At 42.5% G+C, this 22,128-nt stretch overlaps 1 protein-coding gene across 1 annotated transcript in view; it reads left to right on the top strand.

The window, feature by feature from the left end:
• Positions 1-22,128, top strand: part of LOC126260644 (uncharacterized) — a 91,350-nt gene that overhangs the window by 5,660 nt on the left and 63,562 nt on the right. Inside the window, exons 3-4 of the mRNA XM_049957981.1 lie at positions 9,927-10,842; positions 15,563-15,630. Coding sequence (XP_049813938.1) covers positions 9,927-10,842; positions 15,563-15,630 — 984 coding nt within the window. The remainder of the gene's footprint in view (positions 1-9,926; positions 10,843-15,562; positions 15,631-22,128) is intronic.

The following is a 22,128-nucleotide window of genomic DNA, read 5'->3' as shown; positions in this document are numbered from 1 at the left end:
TAAGACCAGTTAAAGATGCGGCACGTCTCAGAACAAATTCGATCTACAAAATACCTGGCGAGCGCGGTCTTCCTAAGATCTAACAAACAGTGCGCACTACAAGACAACACAGTAGAGAGCATTAAAGGTTTTATTGTCTGCGCTACCCAGAAAAATCCCCTTTAGCTGAGCATACGCTAGAAGATGGTCACCGGAACAAATCTGAAGAAACCTTTGTCGTGGCTCACACTAACGGCTCCTCGTACAGTGTAATTACGGACACCATTGGAATAAGAAGCACTGAAAACGCTCCTAGTAGAGACATCGACCTGCATCTCAGCACCGGCACGAATCCAGCTATCGCTGGTTTGAAGCGGGAGCATTTAACATCGAGTCAACGAATGCGATTTAGGGCGGTGCCGTTAGCACCAGTGACGTCACACCAGCAACGAGAGTAGGAGTATATAAGAGGTTATCAGCAGCCGACCGGCAGTAATACCACTTGACAATGGGCAGGAAGTGCTTGGTTGAAAACTGATGGCACTGTAACCGCTTGACGACGCTGGAAGCCGGAGAACATTTTAGACAGTGTTACTGCTAGATACTACATTATCCTCTGGTGCTGTATCATATTCTCGACTAACCACTTTTTCCATCCAACGTTCTCGCCACTACATACCTCCGTGCTTAATTTTTAAAGTGTTCCTGTTTCTTCTGCTCTATATTTTTCTGTTGCGTACTTTTCGCTTACTTGCTATTTCAATCTCCAGACATACAGTTTGAAACACTACTCACAGCTCCACGTTAGTGGCAAAGAGCCGTATTTAAACTCAATTAAACTCAATCTTTGTGTTACCACATACGATAGGGCTGGGTGATACGTAGGCGAAGGCACGGAAGCAAAATTAGGATTCAACATCGCGTTGATGAAGTACTTATGGATGTAGTAGAAGCTGTGATTGAACATAGTTTGCGAAAAACCTATATGTTTACTCACAACGAATGTTGTAAGGATGAGCACCGTTCTGAAGCATGGACAATTATATAACGGCAGCCAGATCACATTTCTTTACGCCGTAGTAGTGGCCACTATTGGACTAAACCAACCAGCCACCTCCCAAACGATTATCTTTCTCAACCTCACACCTCGTATTGCAAATTTACTGGGTACGGCAATGGATACTGCTACTGAGTGAATTGTGTGTTCCGACTGTCACTGGATGATACTTCAACACAGACACTCAACGTTTCTTCTACAATCATATTATTATCGGAACACTCTACCTTTATCTCTGTGAACATATGATAAGCACAAACTTTACCATATTCTCCAAAGTTGAAAAGTGAATAATACTACAAAAGAAATCAAAATTATAAAACAGGACCGCTATCTCAGACCTGCAAGCGTACTCGTGGTATTCGGCGACAGCTGTGGGTAGTCTACTTATTGTTTATGTAACTCATATATGTGACCAATAATTTCTGAAATTAACCTTAAATGCAAGTTTCGAAAAGGAATACATCTTTCGCTTCTACATCTAAATATGCTATTTATGCTTTCTGCCTCGCTTGAAAATTCTGAACGTCTTTTGTGACTAGTTCTCTGCACAAAACATTTTTAATAGAAGAGATAAAGCAAATATGCATAGCTAATATTGCTCCACTGCAATACAATACTTAAATACTTGACCGACAGATTTTCTTAGTGTGCTTTCTCCTGGAAGCTACAATTATGCCAACTCACAAGGCGCGATTACTTTGTTAGCTTATTCGCAGCATGTACTCTCAATACAGGCTCACTTTTGGTCATGATGAAAACATTTGTTAAAATATGTAGATCCAAAATGGAAATTTTTCTACTTAATTTGCAAAACTTCCACAAGATCAAGTACTGTAGAAATTTGCAATAGATTTTACACAAATTAGTTCTCATTTGTAGTTCTTGATTTACTACGGTAATACGTCATGAATTATGCAACATCCGAAACGAGCTTTTCCTTTGGTTGCAAGATATGGAGGACACAGCGAGTCATAATAATTAATAAATAGGTATGCTTGTCATCATGTTACTTCACTTGGTTAGAATTTATTAGTGAATAGTTGGTACTACAAAAACTTCCTTGGTCAACTGATAGCAACAAAGGAAACCAAACAGCTATTGAAGAGTGTGTTTGCAGTTTCTTTGAAATGCTTTTCTAGACACTAAACTTATTGGATTCATGTTTCTAAAGATGTTTATTGTTGAATTATGGAAAACATTTCTTGGCAGAAAATTAGGACCAAGTGTTGATATCACGAGCCTAATTTAAAAAGCGGTCATAGTTTAAAGGTTATCACAAATACTACAGTACTGCACCCAAACGAAATACAGATTGAAGTCGCAATTAAGCGATTGTCGAGAATAAAAGAGCATTCGTCCTGCAATAATAAAATGGGAAATCATTCCATATGTTTTTTTATTTCTTCATAAAGAAAGTGGTGTTTCTAGTCTAACTGCAGATGGAGCAATATTAGATATCCATATTTGATACTAGGACGATTAAATTTGTCAAGAAGACGAAATATTTTCACTATTTGTAGGCTGTGTTCGAATAAATTCACTAGTTCCATGGTATTTAGTTGAGTTCGGTAGTATACGTCTTCAGAACGATAGCCACTTGTGGATACCTCTCTCCATGTGTACACTTGGAACTGTGAAGATCGTTCAGGATGCTATTGCACTAGATGCCTGTTAATTGAGTTGTTTATTGACACTGACCTAGAAAGCCGTCTCACTTATTTAACTGAATGCTGAAGGAAGCCGAAAGGTTTAGCCGTAAGGTCGTATATAGAATATGCTATTGATTATTATAGAGATGGTAGAGGTTTCTAAACTCAGTAATCTGAGGTAGGGAACAAATGATAGTAAATGAGTGGTTAGTGTTTAACGTCCCGTCGACAACGAGGTCATTAGAGACGGAGCGCAAGCTCGGGTTAGGGAAGGATTGGGAAGGAAATCGGCCGTGCCCTTTCAAAGGAACCATCCCGGCATTTGCCTGAAACAATTTAGGGAAATCGCGGAAAACCTAAATCAGGATGGCCGGAGACGGGATTGAACCGTCGTCCTCCCGAATGCGAGTCCAGTGTGCTAACCACTGCGCCACCTCGCTCGGTAGTAAATGAGTGATTAGTTTCTCGTTGATTAGAAAAAAATTTACGCTTTATACCATAAGTTTAAACACATATGAAGTGTTAAAAGTGGCGACCGCGCATCTCACTGCTCGCAAAATAGTAACATTTTACATTCTCTCGGAGGTACCTGTTGTCTGATGTAGAATGAGCTAGGCAGCTAACACCCCACCAACCAGTTGCTCTTCGTTTCCAACCGGGTTTTCAGACATCAGGTATCTGATGTGACCCAACAGCAAGAAATTTACCGTTGCCACTTAATGTATCAAGGTGTTTTGAAATATAAATAACAACACAAAATAACCAGTCATCAAATTTTAAGTCTCTGATTTAAGACTCGTTTCTAAAGTCGTGCTCCACTGTCTGGCGGCAGTTGCTATGTTTAGCTGAGGTGCGCTGCTCTTTTCCAGTCTGCGTCAAAATATCTGTAGTCCTGCGTAAATTCGTTGCGTACTTTCTTCGAGGGTACTACATTTGAGCTTAACACGTTCTATGTTCACAAGACCAGTGCAGCTGATCCAAATTCTGGAACTGCCATATAATGCCATGACGTATGTAATTTAAACTAGAAATTTTTTGCCTGGTTACTTTATATTTTTATTTGTATTTTAAACAGTCACGGAAATACCATTCAAACACGTGTATATGTGAAGATTGTATTGTGTTTCCAAAATTTGCGCCATCAATGACGTGTCCCTCATTCATTAGTGATTTAAGACCTCGTTCCACCTGAAATAATAGATCCTGACATAGATTCATTACCTGAAATACTCATTTCAGTATCGTGTCGTCGGTATCATGTCGACTTTGTACAGAGTATTACAAACCCTTAGGATGCAAATTACACAGCTTATACAGGAGACTAATCTGAGTATTTTGAGTGATCTTAGGGACCAATGGAGTGTTTCTGTCAGGCGATACGATGTTTCAATGGCGTAACACATGTGAATAACTTGTTTGTAATTTGCTTATGTTGAGTAACAAACAGACGCCTACCATATCAGTACTGGTGACGTTGTCTCTAAAAACAATACATTGAAATAATCAGCAACCAGCTGCATGAAAGAAATTTAATATCTTAACCGGTTTCGGGTATTTGGTGTCTTTCTTCGGAATCTATAGTCTTCTGAAGAAGGACACTAAGTGCCCGAAACCGTTTAAGAAATTAAATTTGTTTTATGCAACGTGCTGCTGATAATTCCGGTATACACAACTACAGTTGCTGAGGATGGATAAAATGGCGGTGGTGCTTACAGTTCGCGACTACTTGTTGAAGATGAAAAATGTTTATTTAATGAGTGGTACAGCAGGCTTTAGTGCTCAGAAAACCGAACAAATGTACTGGGAAAGGTTACGCAGCAATCGTCATGCGAGTTGGCCGTGGTTCTGTAAAAAAGTATTTTCGCTCCGAAGAATCTGAGGCGGTGGTGCTGGTTTGTACAGGAAAAGATTAGCCGGTAGCCACTCATCAACTAGCTCGCACTACTCGAAGGGTATAGAGTGGAGAGTATTGGTGGATTACCAGCGGCGTCACAATGCACGCATTTCGACAGGTAATCACGTTTAACACTTTCTATGAGCTTAATTTGTTGCTGCTATCAGTAAAATGATCATGTCAGTGAAATACTACATAACCATTTCCAACCACCACTTCCTTGTTTCGAAGAAGTCAGTTTAGGATCCTCAACCGTGTATCTCATTTTGATCCTAGAGATTTCGAACTTCATGTTTGTTTCGGATCTACTCTGATCTGTTACACGTCCAGTTAGTCTAATAAAAACATACGGCAGGCTGTGAGACAGATGACGTTCCTATGTTAACAGTTTTATATGCGTCTGCAGAGGAGGAGGCGGTATAGTACCGGAACTTATGAAGTATCCGTAGCAGGCATCATAGTGGGATATCTTGTTCAAACACAGCCTTAATATCTCGTCTTCTTCACACTCGTTTATTAACGGTTGTGAAAGCTATCAATCTGTCACTGACGTAATATGTAAGTGAGCGGACCTTAAGTGTTCAGTCATATGCGATCGTGAAAATCATGAGTCGTACAATGTGTCGGCAGTGTACCATGCCGCAATTTTCAGGATTCGCTGCATATGAGTGAAAGTTTTTAGGCGAATTTCACTGACAAAATCCTCAAGTTATCAACCGCGTGACCGCGTCGTCTTGAACCAACGTTGTGTCGTCTTGAACCAACGTTTGAACGAGACTCATATTCATTATCATCTGACGAAAGACTGTTCGATGCGCAAGGTTACGGAATTCTTACATCAGTTTAGACCTAGTCAGGCAGACACTCTGGCTGAACGTGCACATTAACTTGTAGTAATCCACGTTTCCAAAGAAAACTACACTGTGAATCTATTTGTGCCGTAAGCTTCTAAAAGATATCGCATTATAAGGAATCTTGTTTTATTCGGGCGTAACATGAAATCTACCACTCAAAAAATAAAAATAAAAACTAATAAAACAGTTAGAGGAAAGACAGGAGAGCAGGTAATGAAACCTTACCTCTTTATTTTCACTTTCATACCTCAAATTCTACGCTTTCTGTTCAAACGATACATTAAAGTGGCTGTTGTGGCTTTGATTTCTCTACTCTAGCTTCCTCAGTCATTAACTGACCTCCTGTTAGAGAGTTCTGAAAGAAATGGAAGACAAAGGTCACGTAACTGCTATCTTTGGGTTACATTTCAAGTTCGCCACATATTTACGCAAACAGATTTTTCTTTTGAGCTCTTGGGGATGAGCGGACTCAGCTTCAAACTTTCCCATTACAGACGAAATGACAGTGGTCAGCAGGAAGAGGAACACAGTACCTCCATGTCAGCACATCCATGTCAGGAGCTACAGAAGGCCGGCCGCGGTGGTCTCGCGGTTCTAGGCGCGCAGTCCGGAACCGTGCGACTGCTACGGTCGCAGGTTCGAATCCTGCCTCGGGCATGGCTGTGTGTGATGTCCTTAGGTTAGTTAGGTTTAAGTAGTTCTAAGTTCTAGGGGACTGATGACCACAGCAGTTGAGTCCCATAGTGCTCAGAGCCATTTGAACCATTTTGAGCTACAGAAGCTTATCACTCAACCAAGGACGCAACAGCATTCTTTGCGGCAAATACTTCCAGATGCAACATGCAGCGTGTTTGCATTGCGCCAATTCGGCGAATCACCCCAGTATCAGGCTGAGACATCATATACGTTTCGGAAAACATACCGATAACTGTCTCAGGGTCATCGTTCCAGATCCTTCTCATTATTTTAAAACGAACGGAAAATTGGCTTTGCCGCCTTTACGTGGGTACCTTTGTTCTTCTCCTTACAAGGTGATGCATTGCTACTGGCTGCAATTGCACTGGCAATTGGCGATGGCATGCGAGAGTTGGATGGCCATGTATCATTACGTGTACATGCGACATATCTTCCGAAAGACGGGAGCCGAATTTCGGAAACCGGTTTTCACTGTCGTGTTTACAAGTTGAAGTCTGAAGCGGATTTGCTGGCCCATTTAAATATGGCGTATAGAAAACAGTTGCTCCAATTTCTGTTTGGTCAGCACAGTGGCTGTTTCTCTTCACTTAATTATTGGAGGTAGACAGGTTCACGCTCAATCTAATATTTCTGCTTCTCTTTCACTACAGAATACATCAATCCATCCATATTATCCTATTGTTTCGAGAATCACACGTAACGTGACAACTCAAGCATATTTTTAAAAAAAATGGTTATCCATATAACCGGTAGAGAAAATCGATTGTGGAAGTGGAAAACCAGCAGCTAGAAACGATTTCCAGACTCGATATGGGTGTGTTTACATGACCAACAAGAAACGGTGTTTATGAAATCCGGTTTTGGAGGGGGGGGGGGGGCTTATGGGCGCTGACCGTCGATCCGGTTTTGGAAGCCCCATGTAAACATAGTATGTGATAGACGGTAATGTTATGTGTGCGAAGACGTGGATTGCTGTGTGTGAAGTCGCAGCACACTGTGGACATGGGCTGGCGTGTAATGCCTCCTGGTCCGATTGTTAGGCTTTCAGCTAAGAACAAAAACACTGAATGACCTACGATCAGTAGCTGAAGTACGTCACAAAAGGCCGTGTTCCATACAAGCACGAAATCTGTCTTAGTCTCCAAAGAATTGTATGGGTGGGTCCAAAGATCAGATTTCCGAGCTTAAATTATTCGTCTCACCAAGTTAATTTTTCGCTAGCAACTATCGTTGCTACTACTTAACGCTCTGTTTTCTCACGAAAGACAACATACACAGGTACAAGAATGTCCTTTTATGAAAGAATTTCTACGTCAATTTGACTATCGTATAGTATGCCTGCACACGTGTTGCATTTTGTCAGGTCCCTTCGACAGTTTCTACTACTGTCTATTACAAAATATTTGAACAGGTGAACATCCGCAACTGAGGAACGTATTCATAGTATGAAATTCGTCTTCATTTGCCAGTAATTTCGTTAGTTTAACTCATGACTGATTTCGAAGCCTAAGGCTTCATATTCAGGTGACACCAAATAATTACAGGAACATAAATGTGTGGTGGTCGGGCCAATCAGTCATGGGGGATCACACCCACGTCGAACAAAGACGCAAGAGCGTAGGATTGGCAACTACAGCGCACGCCTGAACAGCAAGATGCGGAGGTGACTAGTGCGGAAGGGCCAGAAGCCAGCTGACCGCGGTCATGGGAGATCTCACCCACGTCAGATACACGCTTATGAGCGTAGGTGTTGGTCTTATGCTCCCATGAGTTTGCTTCACGTGGGTGTGATGCCCGAAGACTGACTGGCCAGACCGCCACACACTTACGTTTCCAGAATTATTTGCTGGCACCTGAATATGAAACGTTGAGCTTGGAAACCGGTCTTGGATAAGGGGATTTTGATTCTACGAAAATTGTCTATTATGTATAGAGCAACAAACAGCCGCGGTGGTGTCCTTTGCACCAGCTCCTACAAAGGCGCTTCAGACAACATATGCAGTGATATCTGCAATGTTATTGTCAGGTTGTTCGCCTCCGTCGACGTCCCCTTTCACGACTCCAGGTGGCACGTGGACCCATGAAAAATACACATTACAACCTATTCCATAAACGTATTAAATGCGAATATGTAAGGCAGTCAGATGCAGAAGGGACTGCCGACAAAGAAAATTTGTGCCAGACAGGGACTCGAAACCGGATTTCCCTCTTATCGCAAGCGGCCGCCCTATCTTTTTTTTCCTTTTTTTTTTCTTCGTTGGTCTCATTTATTACGTTATAGTTGGTTTTAATCGTTCGCGGCGGATATCCCATGAGGCTTGTTCAAGTTCATCGCTGATCCATTAACTCAGTTTTTTTATTACAGAGGGCAGTTAACCCTCTGACCAAACATGCTCAGCCACCGTGCCAGCGACCAATAGGCTATTCGAGCTCGACTCATAGCCAGATGTAAACTTCCATATGTCATCAGCCACGTGTCTACATGCTGTACTCGTACAGCCATTATGTATCTTCCCGTGCAGGCGAGAAATTTTACTTGAATGTCGCTTGCTCGATGTTGATGATTAAATTCGATATTGCAGTGTCTGTGTTGTTAAGAAGTACGATGACGTGTCCTTCTGGACATGTTTTGGTGGTAAGTTCATATAGGACTAAACTGCTGAGGTCATCAGTTCCTAGGCTTACACACTACTCAATCCAACTTAAACTAGCTTACGCTGAGGACAACACACACTCACTGACGCCCGAGGGAGGAGTCGAGCCTCCGACGGGGAGAGCCGCGCGAACCGGATAAGGCGCCCAAGACCGCTTGGCTACCCCGCGCGGCTTCTGTTCATGCATGCATGTCGAAGCAACAGGCACTGTGGCGACTACAGCCTTTATGAAATACATGAAACGTATTCACAACCATGAGCTGTATAATGCATGCATGCCCAAACGAACATTGCATCGTACTTCTTAACAACAAAGGCACTCCACTATCGTATTTACCCACTTATACCAGAGAGCGAGTATTAATTAAAATGTCCTGCCTTGTGAAAATTGCATAATGTGTACGTGTGCAGGTTTCGATGCATGAACGACGAAATACAGAAATTTGGGTCTGGCCGTGAGAAATTTACGGATAGCCCAAGCAGTTGCCGGCCGCTGTGGCCGAGCGGTTCTAGGCGCTTCATTCTGGAACCGCACTGCTGTTACGGTCGCAGGTTCGAATCCTGCCTCGGGCATGGATGTGTGTGATGTCCTTATGTTAGTTAGGTTCACGTAGCTCTAAGTCTAGGGGACTGATGACTTCTGATGTTAAGTCCCATAGTGCTTAGGGCCATTTGAACCCAAGCAGTTAAGGTGACCGCTCGCGTACCCGATTCGGCTAAAATTTTCGCTGCCGTCATTCCATTATACATCTGATGGTTGTCCGTGTTCACAACTGTATATACATTTCTTGTATTTCATCGTGGCTGCAGTCACCGCAGTGCCTTTTCGTTCGGAGGAAGGAAAATTGCGTCGTATTTTTTAACAGGAACTGTAGTATCGTCCCGTGCTATTGTCAGGCGGGATGCCTCTCTCTGCTTCCCCTTCTGCGACTCGAGGTGGCATGTGGTACCCTCAGAAAGACACATTACAAGCGTTTCCATAAACTGTTTCACTTTCTTCCTCTGCTTTTATAGAGGGTACGAACTGTACGGTCGCAAATGACTGAACACCGGAGGATCGTCGATATTATGTGCAAACGCGCTTGCGATCGAGGGCAGTCGAACTGTAGTTGTTGGTGGTTGTCTGTTCCCGGTGGGCAGCCCAATGCTGGTGATCGCGAAGGTCGAATACCACGAGTACGCGGACGGGTCAGAGTTCGCGGCGTGCCTGAGCGAGGCGGCGACTGCCTGGCCGCGGCTGTTCTTCGCTGCGAGCGCGGCGCTGTTCTTCGCGCTGCCCCTGCTGCTGCTGCTGGTGCTGTACGGCCGCATCGCGCGCCACCTCGTGGCCGCCACCGCCCCCGCCGGCAGCGCCGCCCCCGCCGAGCCTGGCCCGGCGCGCGCGCGCCGACAGGTGGCGCTCATGCTGGCCACCGTCGTGCTCTCCTTCTTCCTCTGCCTGCTGCCCTTCCGCGCCTTCGCCCTCTGGGTCATCTTCGCGAGCGACGAGGCCGTCGCCGGGCTCGGCCCCGAAGCTTACTTCAACCTGCTCTACTTCTGCCGCACCATGCATTACGTCAACTCGGCGATGAACCCCATCCTGTACAACCTGATGTCGTCCAAGTTCCGCGCGGGGTTCGCGCGGCTGTGCGGCCTGGGGCGGCGGCGGCGGCTGGCGCTGCTGAGTCGCGGGTCGGGAGGCGCGCGCAACGGCACGCTGCGCACCACCACCTCCAGCTGCACGTCGCGCTCCAGCGGGCGGCGGCCGCTGCGCTCCTCGCCGGACCTGCTGGGCTGGCGCTCCTCTTCCTCTTCGCGGACGTCGCTGCCGCCGTCGCTGTCCCGCGCCCTCGCGCCCAGGGGCAGCGACGCCAGCGAATCCTCCGCCGTGACGTCACTCTGCGAGTCGAGCCCTCCGCGCCGCCAGCGGCCGGCCAACGGCAGCAGTCCGCCGCGCAAGTCCAGCGCCGCCGAGTCGCGGGCCGACGCCTTCAGGAGGAACGCTATGATGAGGTCTACGCTGCTCACCCTCGATGTGGCCGACATAGACGCTATCGACGAGGCGCCCGAGAGTTGCGTTTGAGACTGATGAAGTGCTCCAGCTCTCAGAAGGCTTCTACGCATGAATACCAAAGAAAGTGTAGCAAGAACTTCTCCCGGCACTAGGGACACGCAAAATCCTTGAGCCAAGGGAAAATCTGTGCAAAAACATTCCGTTTCCGAACTTCTACTTAAGACACAATGAACATAATGACTTAAGCTGCTACTAAGTAATGATTTAAATCAATTGAAAAGTTGAAAATGTGTGCCGAACCAGTATTCGAACCCGGCTTCTTCTTACTAGGCAGATGCGCTGACCACAGTGCCATCCGGACATGTCTGAAAGAAAAGATACTATATACGTAATGTGTCCGCATGGCACAGTAGCCAGCAAATTTGCCTATTAGGCATGAGACCAGGGTTCGAATACGGTGGGGCACGAATTTTCAACTTTCCGCATTGATTTAAATGAATCCCCTCTAGCATCTAATGTTATTAATTCCTTTCCGTCGTGATTCATAGTAGCTGCAGGATCAAAATGGTGTTCTTTCGGACATGTCTGAAGGACAGACCCCACATATACTCTACACAAGGAGCTCACCTGAGAGTGCGAGACTCTAAGAGTATTTATGTGGCATTTTATCGTTGCACATATACTGTAAACACAAAAACATTATTTGTTTAAAAGGAAATATTGTCTTCAAATACCAAAGAGAGTAAATGAAAATGAGTGCCCTAAGCTTTAACCTTATGTAAGCCTAGATTTAGAACTTTCGTCGTTTCTCCAAATCGCACAAGACGAATGCCACAATTGCTTCTTTGGTCCACTCTTGTCCAATTTACGCTTCAGATTGGTCCCTGACGGTCTCTTCTTCAACATTATTTACTCTCCCAATCTTACACCAGAGATGTACGAGACAGTTTAAAGAAATGAAACAGTTGTCCGCAAATCAGGTACGCAAAGGGACAAGTATTTTTCTGTAACTTTTCTATCCTATGTATTTCTAAGCTGTTAAGTTTAGTACTACTTTTTTTTTCTTTTTTAACACAACTTCCTAATTTTTTACATGTCATGTAGAGAACTCAAAAGAAAAATTTATGATATACGCAGTGGTTTAATTTTAAGCAATACTTTTCGTGAAAAGAGCCCGATAATGTTTGAAACAGACAGGATAGGATTGTAAGCATAGAGCAGGTTTTGCTACGTTACGATACGGTTTGCAGCAGTTAGTGAAATGCTACTACGGTGTTTGTCTTTCTCCTTACCAGGTTTTTCTGTGAATTGTTTCATCATATATAATTAATTGTGTATTTCACTATGTTAAAGTTTCATTTAGTCTTTAAATTGATTGTTCAGTTAAAATTACTTTAATATCCCGATAGGTACTGTACTATAGTAGATAGTACACCACACCAATTGTCGCCTCGCCTACTACCAGTTGAAAACTGCTGAGCTTCTTCTAAAGGTTCCGTAAACATTTAAAGTTAAATACTAAGGGAGCTTTGTTTGAATAACCATAGGTTTATACTACCAGAAACTAGTACAATACTTTTTTCAGAGGTTTCGAGTGTGGTGGTATGACAACTTGACATAAGTATTTGATGTAACATTTTCTAGGATGTCACACGTTTCCGACAAAAATTAAGGTCACGGAAGTGTGTTGACAGCGGTCAACCGACCTTGACACGCCGATGATAATAAAAATCAATAAAGTACTTCTCTTTCTCCTCCTCAGTCATGTGTTTCAGTGAGACCATTATACACCAAGAAGACGGTTTCGTGTTACATAACTTGTGGCTTAGTGACTCTAAAAGTACTCGATATGATTACATTGAAAAAAAAAAAAACGGCAAGTAGGCACCTTCATAAAGTCTACCTGAAAGAGAAGTTTAGGAGTTGGTTTCCATTGTACGTCACGATGTGATCATTCACAAATGAAAAAGAACGTTAGACAAACGCTAACGGCATCAAGAAAAGACATCACGACGCACACCGTACCAGGAAAAGGACATTCGTATAAACTAAAGAAGTTTCTGATCAGCAGCGAACTCACAGCTGGACGTTCGACTCTCCATTTGAATGATGCTACAATTGCCATCGTCGACAGTACGTTAAACCCTAATCTTCCGCTTTGATATCTGTTCTATTTGCAATATTCCACAACATAAAAAATCCGGGAAACAGCGTGCACTTCCTCCAGTATGTCGTTGCGGATTATAATTCAGTATCGGCTGGGACAGACGAACATATTCTAATTTCTGAAACTCACCTCTCACATGGATAAACACAAAGTTCTTTACTCTTTCAAACTGCCTCTAATTATTTAAATATAGTTTTATTTAGTTTCTAATAATATTTTAAATAAAATAAAATATTCAACTTTCTATTACCTGTATGCTGTACTCCACCGTGTAATTCGATTTTCAGGAAATTTTTTAATGTTTAAAGTATGGATATTACAGCTTAAATGTTGATGTACACAGCTATCATTCTTTCAATAGCATTGCTTATAATAGATAGAAAAATGAACTTCAGTGCTGAAATGTGGAACTGTGTTAGTACTTAGACAACGCTGAATAACTCTTAGTAAAATCTCAGTCATACAATGTTTTACATGTGACATTTAAACCCGTTAAAATAAATTACATGAAAATCTTATGCGTATGACCAAATATTGCACACTATTCCATGAAATAATATTTTATTGATTAGAAACTGTCATTTACTTGAAGTATTACAACACTAATTCTTGCTGGAGGATGATAAAACAACTCATATTCACTGGAGCGTTTTTCATGCGGACACAAATTCTTGTATGCAGAATCATATGTCCCGTGTCAACGTCACATTTATATAGGAATCCGTGCACGAAACACACACAAAGTAAATGTGAAAACCACGTTTCTTTGTTTTATTTCAGTGGCGCATTAAGTTACTTACAATCGTAATTTACGAAAAGACTCGGTTTTGTATCAGGGCAAAACAGTGCCACTAGTCTACAGCAAGCCACAGGCAATAGTTCGCTTGACTGCTCTGCACAAGCAGCTTAACGAGACTCATCCAGGAAATTACTTCATAGGTCCCTACTGTTTCACTGAAAATGATTTACTGTGTTTCATTCTGGAATAAGTTCCCTATGTCTAAATACACATTTTCTTTTGGACAAGATACGATTATTTTTGTTGTTTGTCTTTAGAGAAATCAGGAAGTTCGTATGGCCCACTTCTATAAGAATTATCTTTCAGAAACATTTTACGTAGAGCTGTAGTGTATTGATTAAAACTTCTTAACACACAGATACGTGTACAGTAAATGGCAGTAATCAACATCGGTGGTCGCCAAGTTGGATATTTCTGCAAACCAAAGGACCCTTGTGTTAATGGAATTAAAATTTCCATTAAGTGACTAAATAATTCAAAAAATTATGTAAAACTTTCTGGTATTAAATAAGCTTTCAAATGTTGTTACATTCGTAGTACGTTACGCCTAGAGAGATGTTCTTGTTTTCAATTGTTGGAATAATGTCTTTTTCCATTCAAGTCTTGCCACAGAATTCAGTATATGTTTTTAAATTAGCTCACATTGTACGTAAATTCTTACAGTATGTTAGTCGATAAAGTGGCCCTGAACTACAATTGTTACGAAAAACAAATTGTTGCCTTAATGTGTTTATTTATAGCGGAAGTGGAGTGTAGGACTCCTATGTTTTAAATCGATTAAATGTTATTATTCGTCACTCTTGAGAAAGATACTAGTTTCGGAAACTAGAAAACATAAATATACGAGCTTTTACTAATTTTGAATGAACTCGCATCCCAAAATGCAGTTAAAACGTACAAATTCAGGTTTTTGTTTATCCCTTGATGCAGAACATACTAGTATGAAATTTTGTTCCATTCTTGAAACTTTTCGGAATAAAAAACATTATATACATCAATTTTTGTAGATGTGTACTCTCATCGCTGATTGGATGTTATCTTGTTATGTGTACAAATCTGTCTTTTGTTAGGTAGTTAATAATTCATTACTTATTTTACTATTACGTAGCATTACGATGTAAGGAAATTAACAAATCTGATTGTTACTGCCAAACTGAATGTATGCTTCCATGAGCAGCCAATGTAAAGACTGCAATGTACTCAGGCAAAGCCTTATAAATATATACGTATTTTTTATGTACTGATATACAGCTTTAAGGACTTAGACCGCTATTTTGGTACGCTTTGTATGTAGAATACAATCGATAGAATAAATTGTGATAAAAATACTGTGTCTGAATTATGATATCTTGGACCCAATGTCCTTGACCTCCAGCTGGAATCCTGTTCTAGGCACTATGCAGTACAATGTCGCTGCTTCATGTACTTTAGCTGTTAAACGTCAGACGGATAAGTAACTAGTTCTTTCGTAGGTCAGTTCATTATTTCTCGAAACGGCCATCTTAATATCCATCCCTATCTCCTCTCTTCTCCCAAAGTGTAATCGTGTGTATAGTTTGTAGTGGATGCTATTTAAATACTACAGAAGATGAAGAAAACAATGCTTGCAGCTCTTAGATTAAGTTTTGATGCAGGATTTTAACCCCGAAATCTCAACAGTCACCCTACTAACCCATTTGAAAGTACAGCTTAGAAACGAAGGGATAGTGAGAATAACGAGAAAATATTCGTTGTTCACATACTCATTCCAATATTTTTTTATGTTTATGAGGCTATATTTATTTAATTCATCAGTGAATTACATAAAATTGTTTCAGTCACAGCGTGTTGTTAAAATGCTTGCATCAACACCACGAGCCTTAAAACAGAGCAGAAAAGTTGTGGCGTGAGTCGTAGCGTTGTCAAAAACTGAACAATTCGGATGTACCTGACGATTTACAATCAGAGCAAATCCATACGCTGTGACGATCGGTTCTAGAGTTATTCTACCTTTTGACGACGAAGAGCAATATTCATGTAGCAATAATTCTGGATGGTGGAAACACAATATAGGGGCATATTTATTGTAGACAGAGGATGATTGCTGATTGCAACAAACTCTCACCACAACGAAAGCGAAATGTGACCGACTAACTGCCGTCAACAGTGAACAGCGGCTGCAGCGAAACGGACGATTTGGCAACCCTGAAATTAGCACGTTACGTTAGGAGTCAATAAACATGAGTGGTGCCATCTTGACGAAAGGAACTCTGCCATTGACCGTGATATCGATGTTTAGTCGAGATGCCGACGTGGACCAGTGAAGACTGCTGCCGTTCGTCTTTCACAAAAACAACGATAGCTACGTGGCCGCGCAACGTGTATTTCGTGCTCATTACAAACTCGCTCGTCATGCCCAGTCCCGCCGGTACGTGCTATCAAAGTGTTTGTACTGAACTTTGAGGAAACGAGTGATGCGGTGCGAAAGAGGGGTTGAAGTGCAAAACTCGTGTGCACATCAGAGACTTTTGTAAATGTGGAAGAAGCTTTCGGCCGAAGTCCCAGGACTTCTGGCGCTGCAACTTGACATACCAAGATCCCAGTGTACGGCGAATATTGCGTAAGGTGCTGAAAAATTCCCATACATAATTTAGATAGTGCTAAAACTGATTGCGGTCGACCGCTCAAAGAGAGTAAACATTTGCTGGTGATTGTTGGAACTCCTGAAGTACAACCCAGCCATATTCGACAATATGATCATGAGCGTTGAGTTCAATTTTCACGCTTCATGAAACGCCACTTCATAGTCAGAAAGTGACAGTGTGGTGCGATATATCATCGTTTGGAGCCATAGGACCCCTTTCCTTTTTCATTTTTAAGGCAATCGCAGCAACACTGTTATTGTGGATTCGAAACGTTATGTTCACATGTTGAAATATTTCCTAGTTTCGCAGGTGACAGCTTGCTTACTTCCCTGCAACTGCAGACACATTCTTCCAAGAAGACGGGGCAACATGCCTTGCCATGTGGCATTCCATTTACGCGCTGCAGAATATTTCTGGACATATCATCTCCAAGAAACGGGAAATTTCCTGACCTCCAAGAAACCCTGACCTTTCAGGGTGTGGGTCTTTTCCTTTGGGTTCATTTGATATCTCAGATATTCCGGTGGACCTGCCATACACCATCCAGAAACTGAAGTATCAAATTCCAGGGGAAGCTAATCGAATTACAATACCTTTCCCATACCTTGTGATGTCCAACTGCCGTGAAAGACTTAAGGTGTTTGTGTAGGAAAATGGTGGACACCTACTTGATGTCTGCAAGCGAAGCAAATTCATGTTGTGTTTCTTTTCCATCGCTGTGAATAAGTTTGTATCGCTGCTGGAGGTTTCAAAATCGCCCGTATCACCCACGCATCTGTTACTTTCAGTCCATTTAGTAAGGCTTAAAGCATTTGAAGACATAAGTTATCTACGTACCGACCGTATAACCCACTAGAGTGTACATGTACCACGGCAGTAATCCCTCTCCTGTCCACTCCCAGATAAAGCGAGAGAAAATGATTGCCTGTGTGCCCCTGTACGAGCCTTGTACTGCCTTAATCTGTCTTACACAAATTACGTCAAACCTTTATACGAGGGTTTCTATTACACTGTTGTACTGGTAAGTAGTAGTCTCCGGGAAGTTCAGGGTGTTTCACGTACGACGTGCTGGGTCCGTCGTCGATTGGAAACCAGTACCGGGGAGGCAAGCTTCGTTCGCCTCATAGGATGCGGCCTGTTTTGCGGACTTTGGCAGCTGACTATGGCTATTAGCCGAGATAAAATAGTTAGGACCGGTCTTGGAGAGCAATCCGAGAAATACGTTGCGTCATTTAATACCTCACAATAATCTGTCCTCAGCATATGGTCATAAAACTACACGATCTCATACTGCAATACCATGACATGGCTGCCAAAATTATCACCGAATCCCACCATGTTTCACTCTTTAGTAGTAAACGGTCAGAAGGCCGCGCTGGATTAGCCGAGTGGTCTGAGGCGCTGCGGGTATGGACTGTGCGGCTGGTTCCGGCGGAGGTTCGAGTCCTCCCTCGGGCATGGGTGTGTGTGTTTGTCCTTAGGATAATTTAGGTTAAGTAGTGTGTAAGCTTAGGGACTGATGACCTTAGCAGTTAAGTCCCATAAGATTTCACACGCATTTGAACATTTTTGCGGGCAGAAGTTGGAAACAGTATGCAACAAGACTCATCCAACCAGATGACATTCTTCCATTGTTCCATAGTCAAGGTACTATGGGTTATACATCACGTTTCCGTTATGGGCATTTGCGTGAATGATGTATGGTTTTGGAATTACAGATCGCCCTAAAATTCCTAATTTATGGAGCTCTCTTTGTGTTGGTTTGGTGCTGACAGGGTTTATGAGTCCTGCAGCTGCCGTCTTCTCATTTTCGTCAGTTGCTCTTCAATACAGAACCTATCTGGCACAAAATGTTTCAGGTGTGGACGAACGGAACATGTAGAGAGACAGTGTAGCGAGCCTCATGGTGATGTGAATGAAGTAAGAGGAAGTCATACTTTTAGAAGTAGAGGACCGGGGAAGAAAATGTTGTTTAATGCCAATGGGTACCCCAGGTCTACCTGCGGTCATTCCCAGATGATGGAACACTACGAAATCGTGTGCAGAGGTTGATTGTGCGACAAGAGGAATAGTAGGAAAAAACGGTTACAGGATATTATAGGACACAGGGGCGCATGTGTTGGTCGCCAATAGTGATCAGGTTAAATGTAAACAATGGAACCAACCACGGTGCAGATGCGTAGAGTGGGGATAAAAATGTCATACTATTAGGACTGGTGACCATAGACTTTTGCCTGGATTCAGTTCAATTTGAACAATGTGCAGAGATTGTGCCACACATAAGGGAAAGCTATGACATGATTCTAGGAATAGATTTCTCATATCGGCATTGTGCTTTAGTTGATCTTCGGCAACATAGAATGGAACTTGACGGGAAAATGTTTCAATTAGATGAAGCCACTGTCAGTGTAGTGATGTTACGAGGGGAGCCTGTCACGAAAGACGAACTGCGAACTGATTAAACTGCGCAAAATCACATTAAGATTTAATTCGCACAATTGTGTACCTAAGGGTATTGAGAAAATGCTCTGGGTAAGTGCTGAGTCTCGCTTGACGGAAGGATTTTTGTGTGTGTGTTGCAACCATTAGAAGAGATTGAAGTATTAAATCAGGAGGACTGCTTCTTTAAAACATGTATTGTAGACGAACAAGAAATAATGGGGGAAAAGAAGGTACCCGTTTTTATAGATAATTTAAGCCAGAGGACATACGATTTACAAAGGGAGTTGTTAATCGCTAATAATAATATCCTGGAGGAAGAAGAATGGGACACGATGTGTGCGAGCCACGGACATTCACCCGATGCCACTGAAACTGCATTACGAGAAACATTGAAGCTCCTATAGGGAAGCAGTAGGGAACGGATGGAAAAATATCTATTGGAATTTAAGTATTTATTTTTTCTAAAAGGACCATTACTAGTACATTACACACCACCGCATACCAACAGGAAATGAATCACCAGTCTACCTTCAAACCATACGGAATACGTAGGTATTTACAGCCAGTTTTGGAGGAATTCATCGATCAATAGCTGAAAGACGGAATAACTGAAGAAAGTAATAGTGCATGGTGAGCAGGAATTGTTGTTGTACCATACAAAATTAATGGATGGAACAAAAAATATAGGTTTTGTTGTGAATACAGACATCTACATGCGAAGACCATAATGGACGCCTACCCCTTGCCAAACATCACAGAAACCTTGGATCATTTAGGCAACGCAAATATTTCTAAACAATGGTCTGAAAGCTGGTTATTACCAGATAGAGGTTGCACCGCATGATCGACAAAAAACAGCGTTTTTGGCATCCTGGAGACAGCACTAATTCAGAAGAATGCCATTCGAATTAAAAAAAGTACGTGCAGCGTTTGAGAGATTAGTGAGCAGAGTACTCAGAGGTTTAAAATCACGACAATGTTTATGGTATCTCGAAGACATAATCGTCTATAGGAGTTATATGCGACAGCATATGCAGGATTAAGGGAAGTATTTCTAAGCTAAAAGTATCGAAGTTAACACTGAGCACAGACAAGTGTAATTTTGTGATGGAAGATGTAGCATACTTAAATCATGTCATAAAAAATGGTGTTAAGACGGACTCAAGATTAATAAGAGCCTCATGTGAATTTCCCGTGCTGGAATCTGCAAACGAGTTGCAATCGTTTGTACGAGTCACAAACTATTACCGAAGGTTCTTAGAAGGATTTGAGGATATAGTCAAACCGTTGACACAATTGTTAAAAAGTTTGAGTGGTCAGACGAGTGCAAGCATGCTTTTGAGGAGCTAAAAGAAGTCCGATATTGATATTTCCGGATTTTAATAGAGAAATTGTTTTATCCCGTGATCCATCAAACATGCACTTAGTTGTGTGTTGACACAAAAGGCAGAAGGCGCAAAATATCCAGTAGCTCATGCATCAAGACAATTAAATCCTGCAGAAAGGAATTATTCCACAATGGAGAAAGAGATGTTAAGCCTTACTAATGGAATTACATACTTCAAATGTTATCCGTACGGCAAAAAGTTTACAGTAATAAGAGATCACGCGGCATTAAAATTGTTGTTGGGGTTAAAGGATGCTTCTAGCCGTTTGACGCTATGGCAGTGAGACTAAATGAATTTGATTTCGAAGTCACGCATAAACTTAGGAAGGAGCGCGGTAATGCGGTTGGCTGAAGTATTGGTGGGTAAAGAGCCTGAGGAACGCGAAACTGCGCATAGAGTGGATGGTGAATGTAAGCAGTATTTTAAGCAGTCACCGTTTTGCAGGCAGGGTGGCTTCCTATTCAGAGAAACCAAGTTGGGATCGCGGGTAGTGGAACCAGTGAAGCTAAGGAATAGAGTGCTGCAAGAAGCTCATGATCGCATGTTAGTGGGTCATGGAGGGTGCAGACCTACCAACAGAAGACTAGCAGGTAGGTACTGGTGGAGTAATAGGCAGACGGACATAAACCAGTATGTGAGCGGAACTACATACAGTGTGCACAGAAGGCAGCTCTGTGTCGAACAAGAGTAGCATTGCAAATTTTACCTGAAGCATTAGCACCATTCGAATTTCTGAAGATCAATTACTTTTAAAGATACATAGAAATGGTCGTGATGACAAACCAGCAGGCCGCAACAGTGGCCCAATCACTTGTGAATTATTGGATACTGAAGTTTGGAGTGCCTGAAACAATAGAACAGGCCATGGAACGATATTTTTGTCAGATAAATTCAGGTAATTTTGTAAGTTACTGAATCTGTAGAAGTTAAGAACAAGTCCTCTCCATCCACAAGCCCACGGAGGAACCGAGAGAGTTCATAAGATAATGGGGATGATGCTTGGATACTACGTTGACTTACATCTATTTGAAGTATGTCGCCTCCGCCTACAGCTCAAAACAGCATACGAATACAGGAGAATCGTTACATGAAGTAATATATGGTCGTAAAATGCCATCAACGTTCGACGTATTGAAAACGAAGAAAGGGAAGACTGGAGAGTCTTAGGAATTTTTTAGAGTTATTAGGAAAATTTGGAACAGGGCAAATACACGAGCACTGAATAAACAGGTAGAGGCAGTGGGCTGTATGGGGAGAATGCGCAGAATAATGCTGATCAGTGGGCGATGCTGTCAACTTCGTATATGCCGAAGGGCAAGACAAAGAAGTTTTTTGCAATGTATGAGGGGCCGTGCCAAGTGGTAGAGACTACGTCGCCAATAAATATCAAGATTTTACTGCTGATGATAACGACAACTATGCATGTAGGGTGGGTGAAACCTTTACAAGGGAGTCCTGAAGTTATTCCAGCGAAAGGAGATGCGGATCAGAAGGGAGAGTGAGGAGAAAGATATTGGAGGATAAATAAGAGATTGTGAATGAAACGGTAACGAGGAACCCGTATGAAGTAAGGCCTAGGAGATATTCATTTAATACTTTTTTAGGTTAGGTATAGATTTAGTGTAATTAGTACAAGCAGCTGCGGAGCAGCAATGAATTTAAGGGAGAGGTAGCTATAGATATTCCTGCTCATAAGGGAGGTGCAGAGAAGACAATATGATGCGGTTCATAGCGGGACTACTGATCTTCGTCGGGGTGGAAGCGTTATGGAACCATCACCTGGACAGAGGGGGCGGGGGGGTTGCTTTTCGCCAAGCAGGAAGTGATGACCTGTTAACGCTGGGTGATACAGGTGGTATTCAATGCTTGGGATGTTCGTAATGAGGTGAGGAGATTGGAGGAAGCATCAGACAAATTCCGTCAGGGAAT

Source organism: Schistocerca nitens, chromosome 5 (genome assembly GCF_023898315.1).
Source record: "Schistocerca nitens isolate TAMUIC-IGC-003100 chromosome 5, iqSchNite1.1, whole genome shotgun sequence".
Lineage (NCBI taxonomy): Eukaryota > Metazoa > Arthropoda > Insecta > Orthoptera > Acrididae > Schistocerca > Schistocerca nitens.
This window is presented reverse-complemented; position numbering and strand designations above follow the sequence as displayed.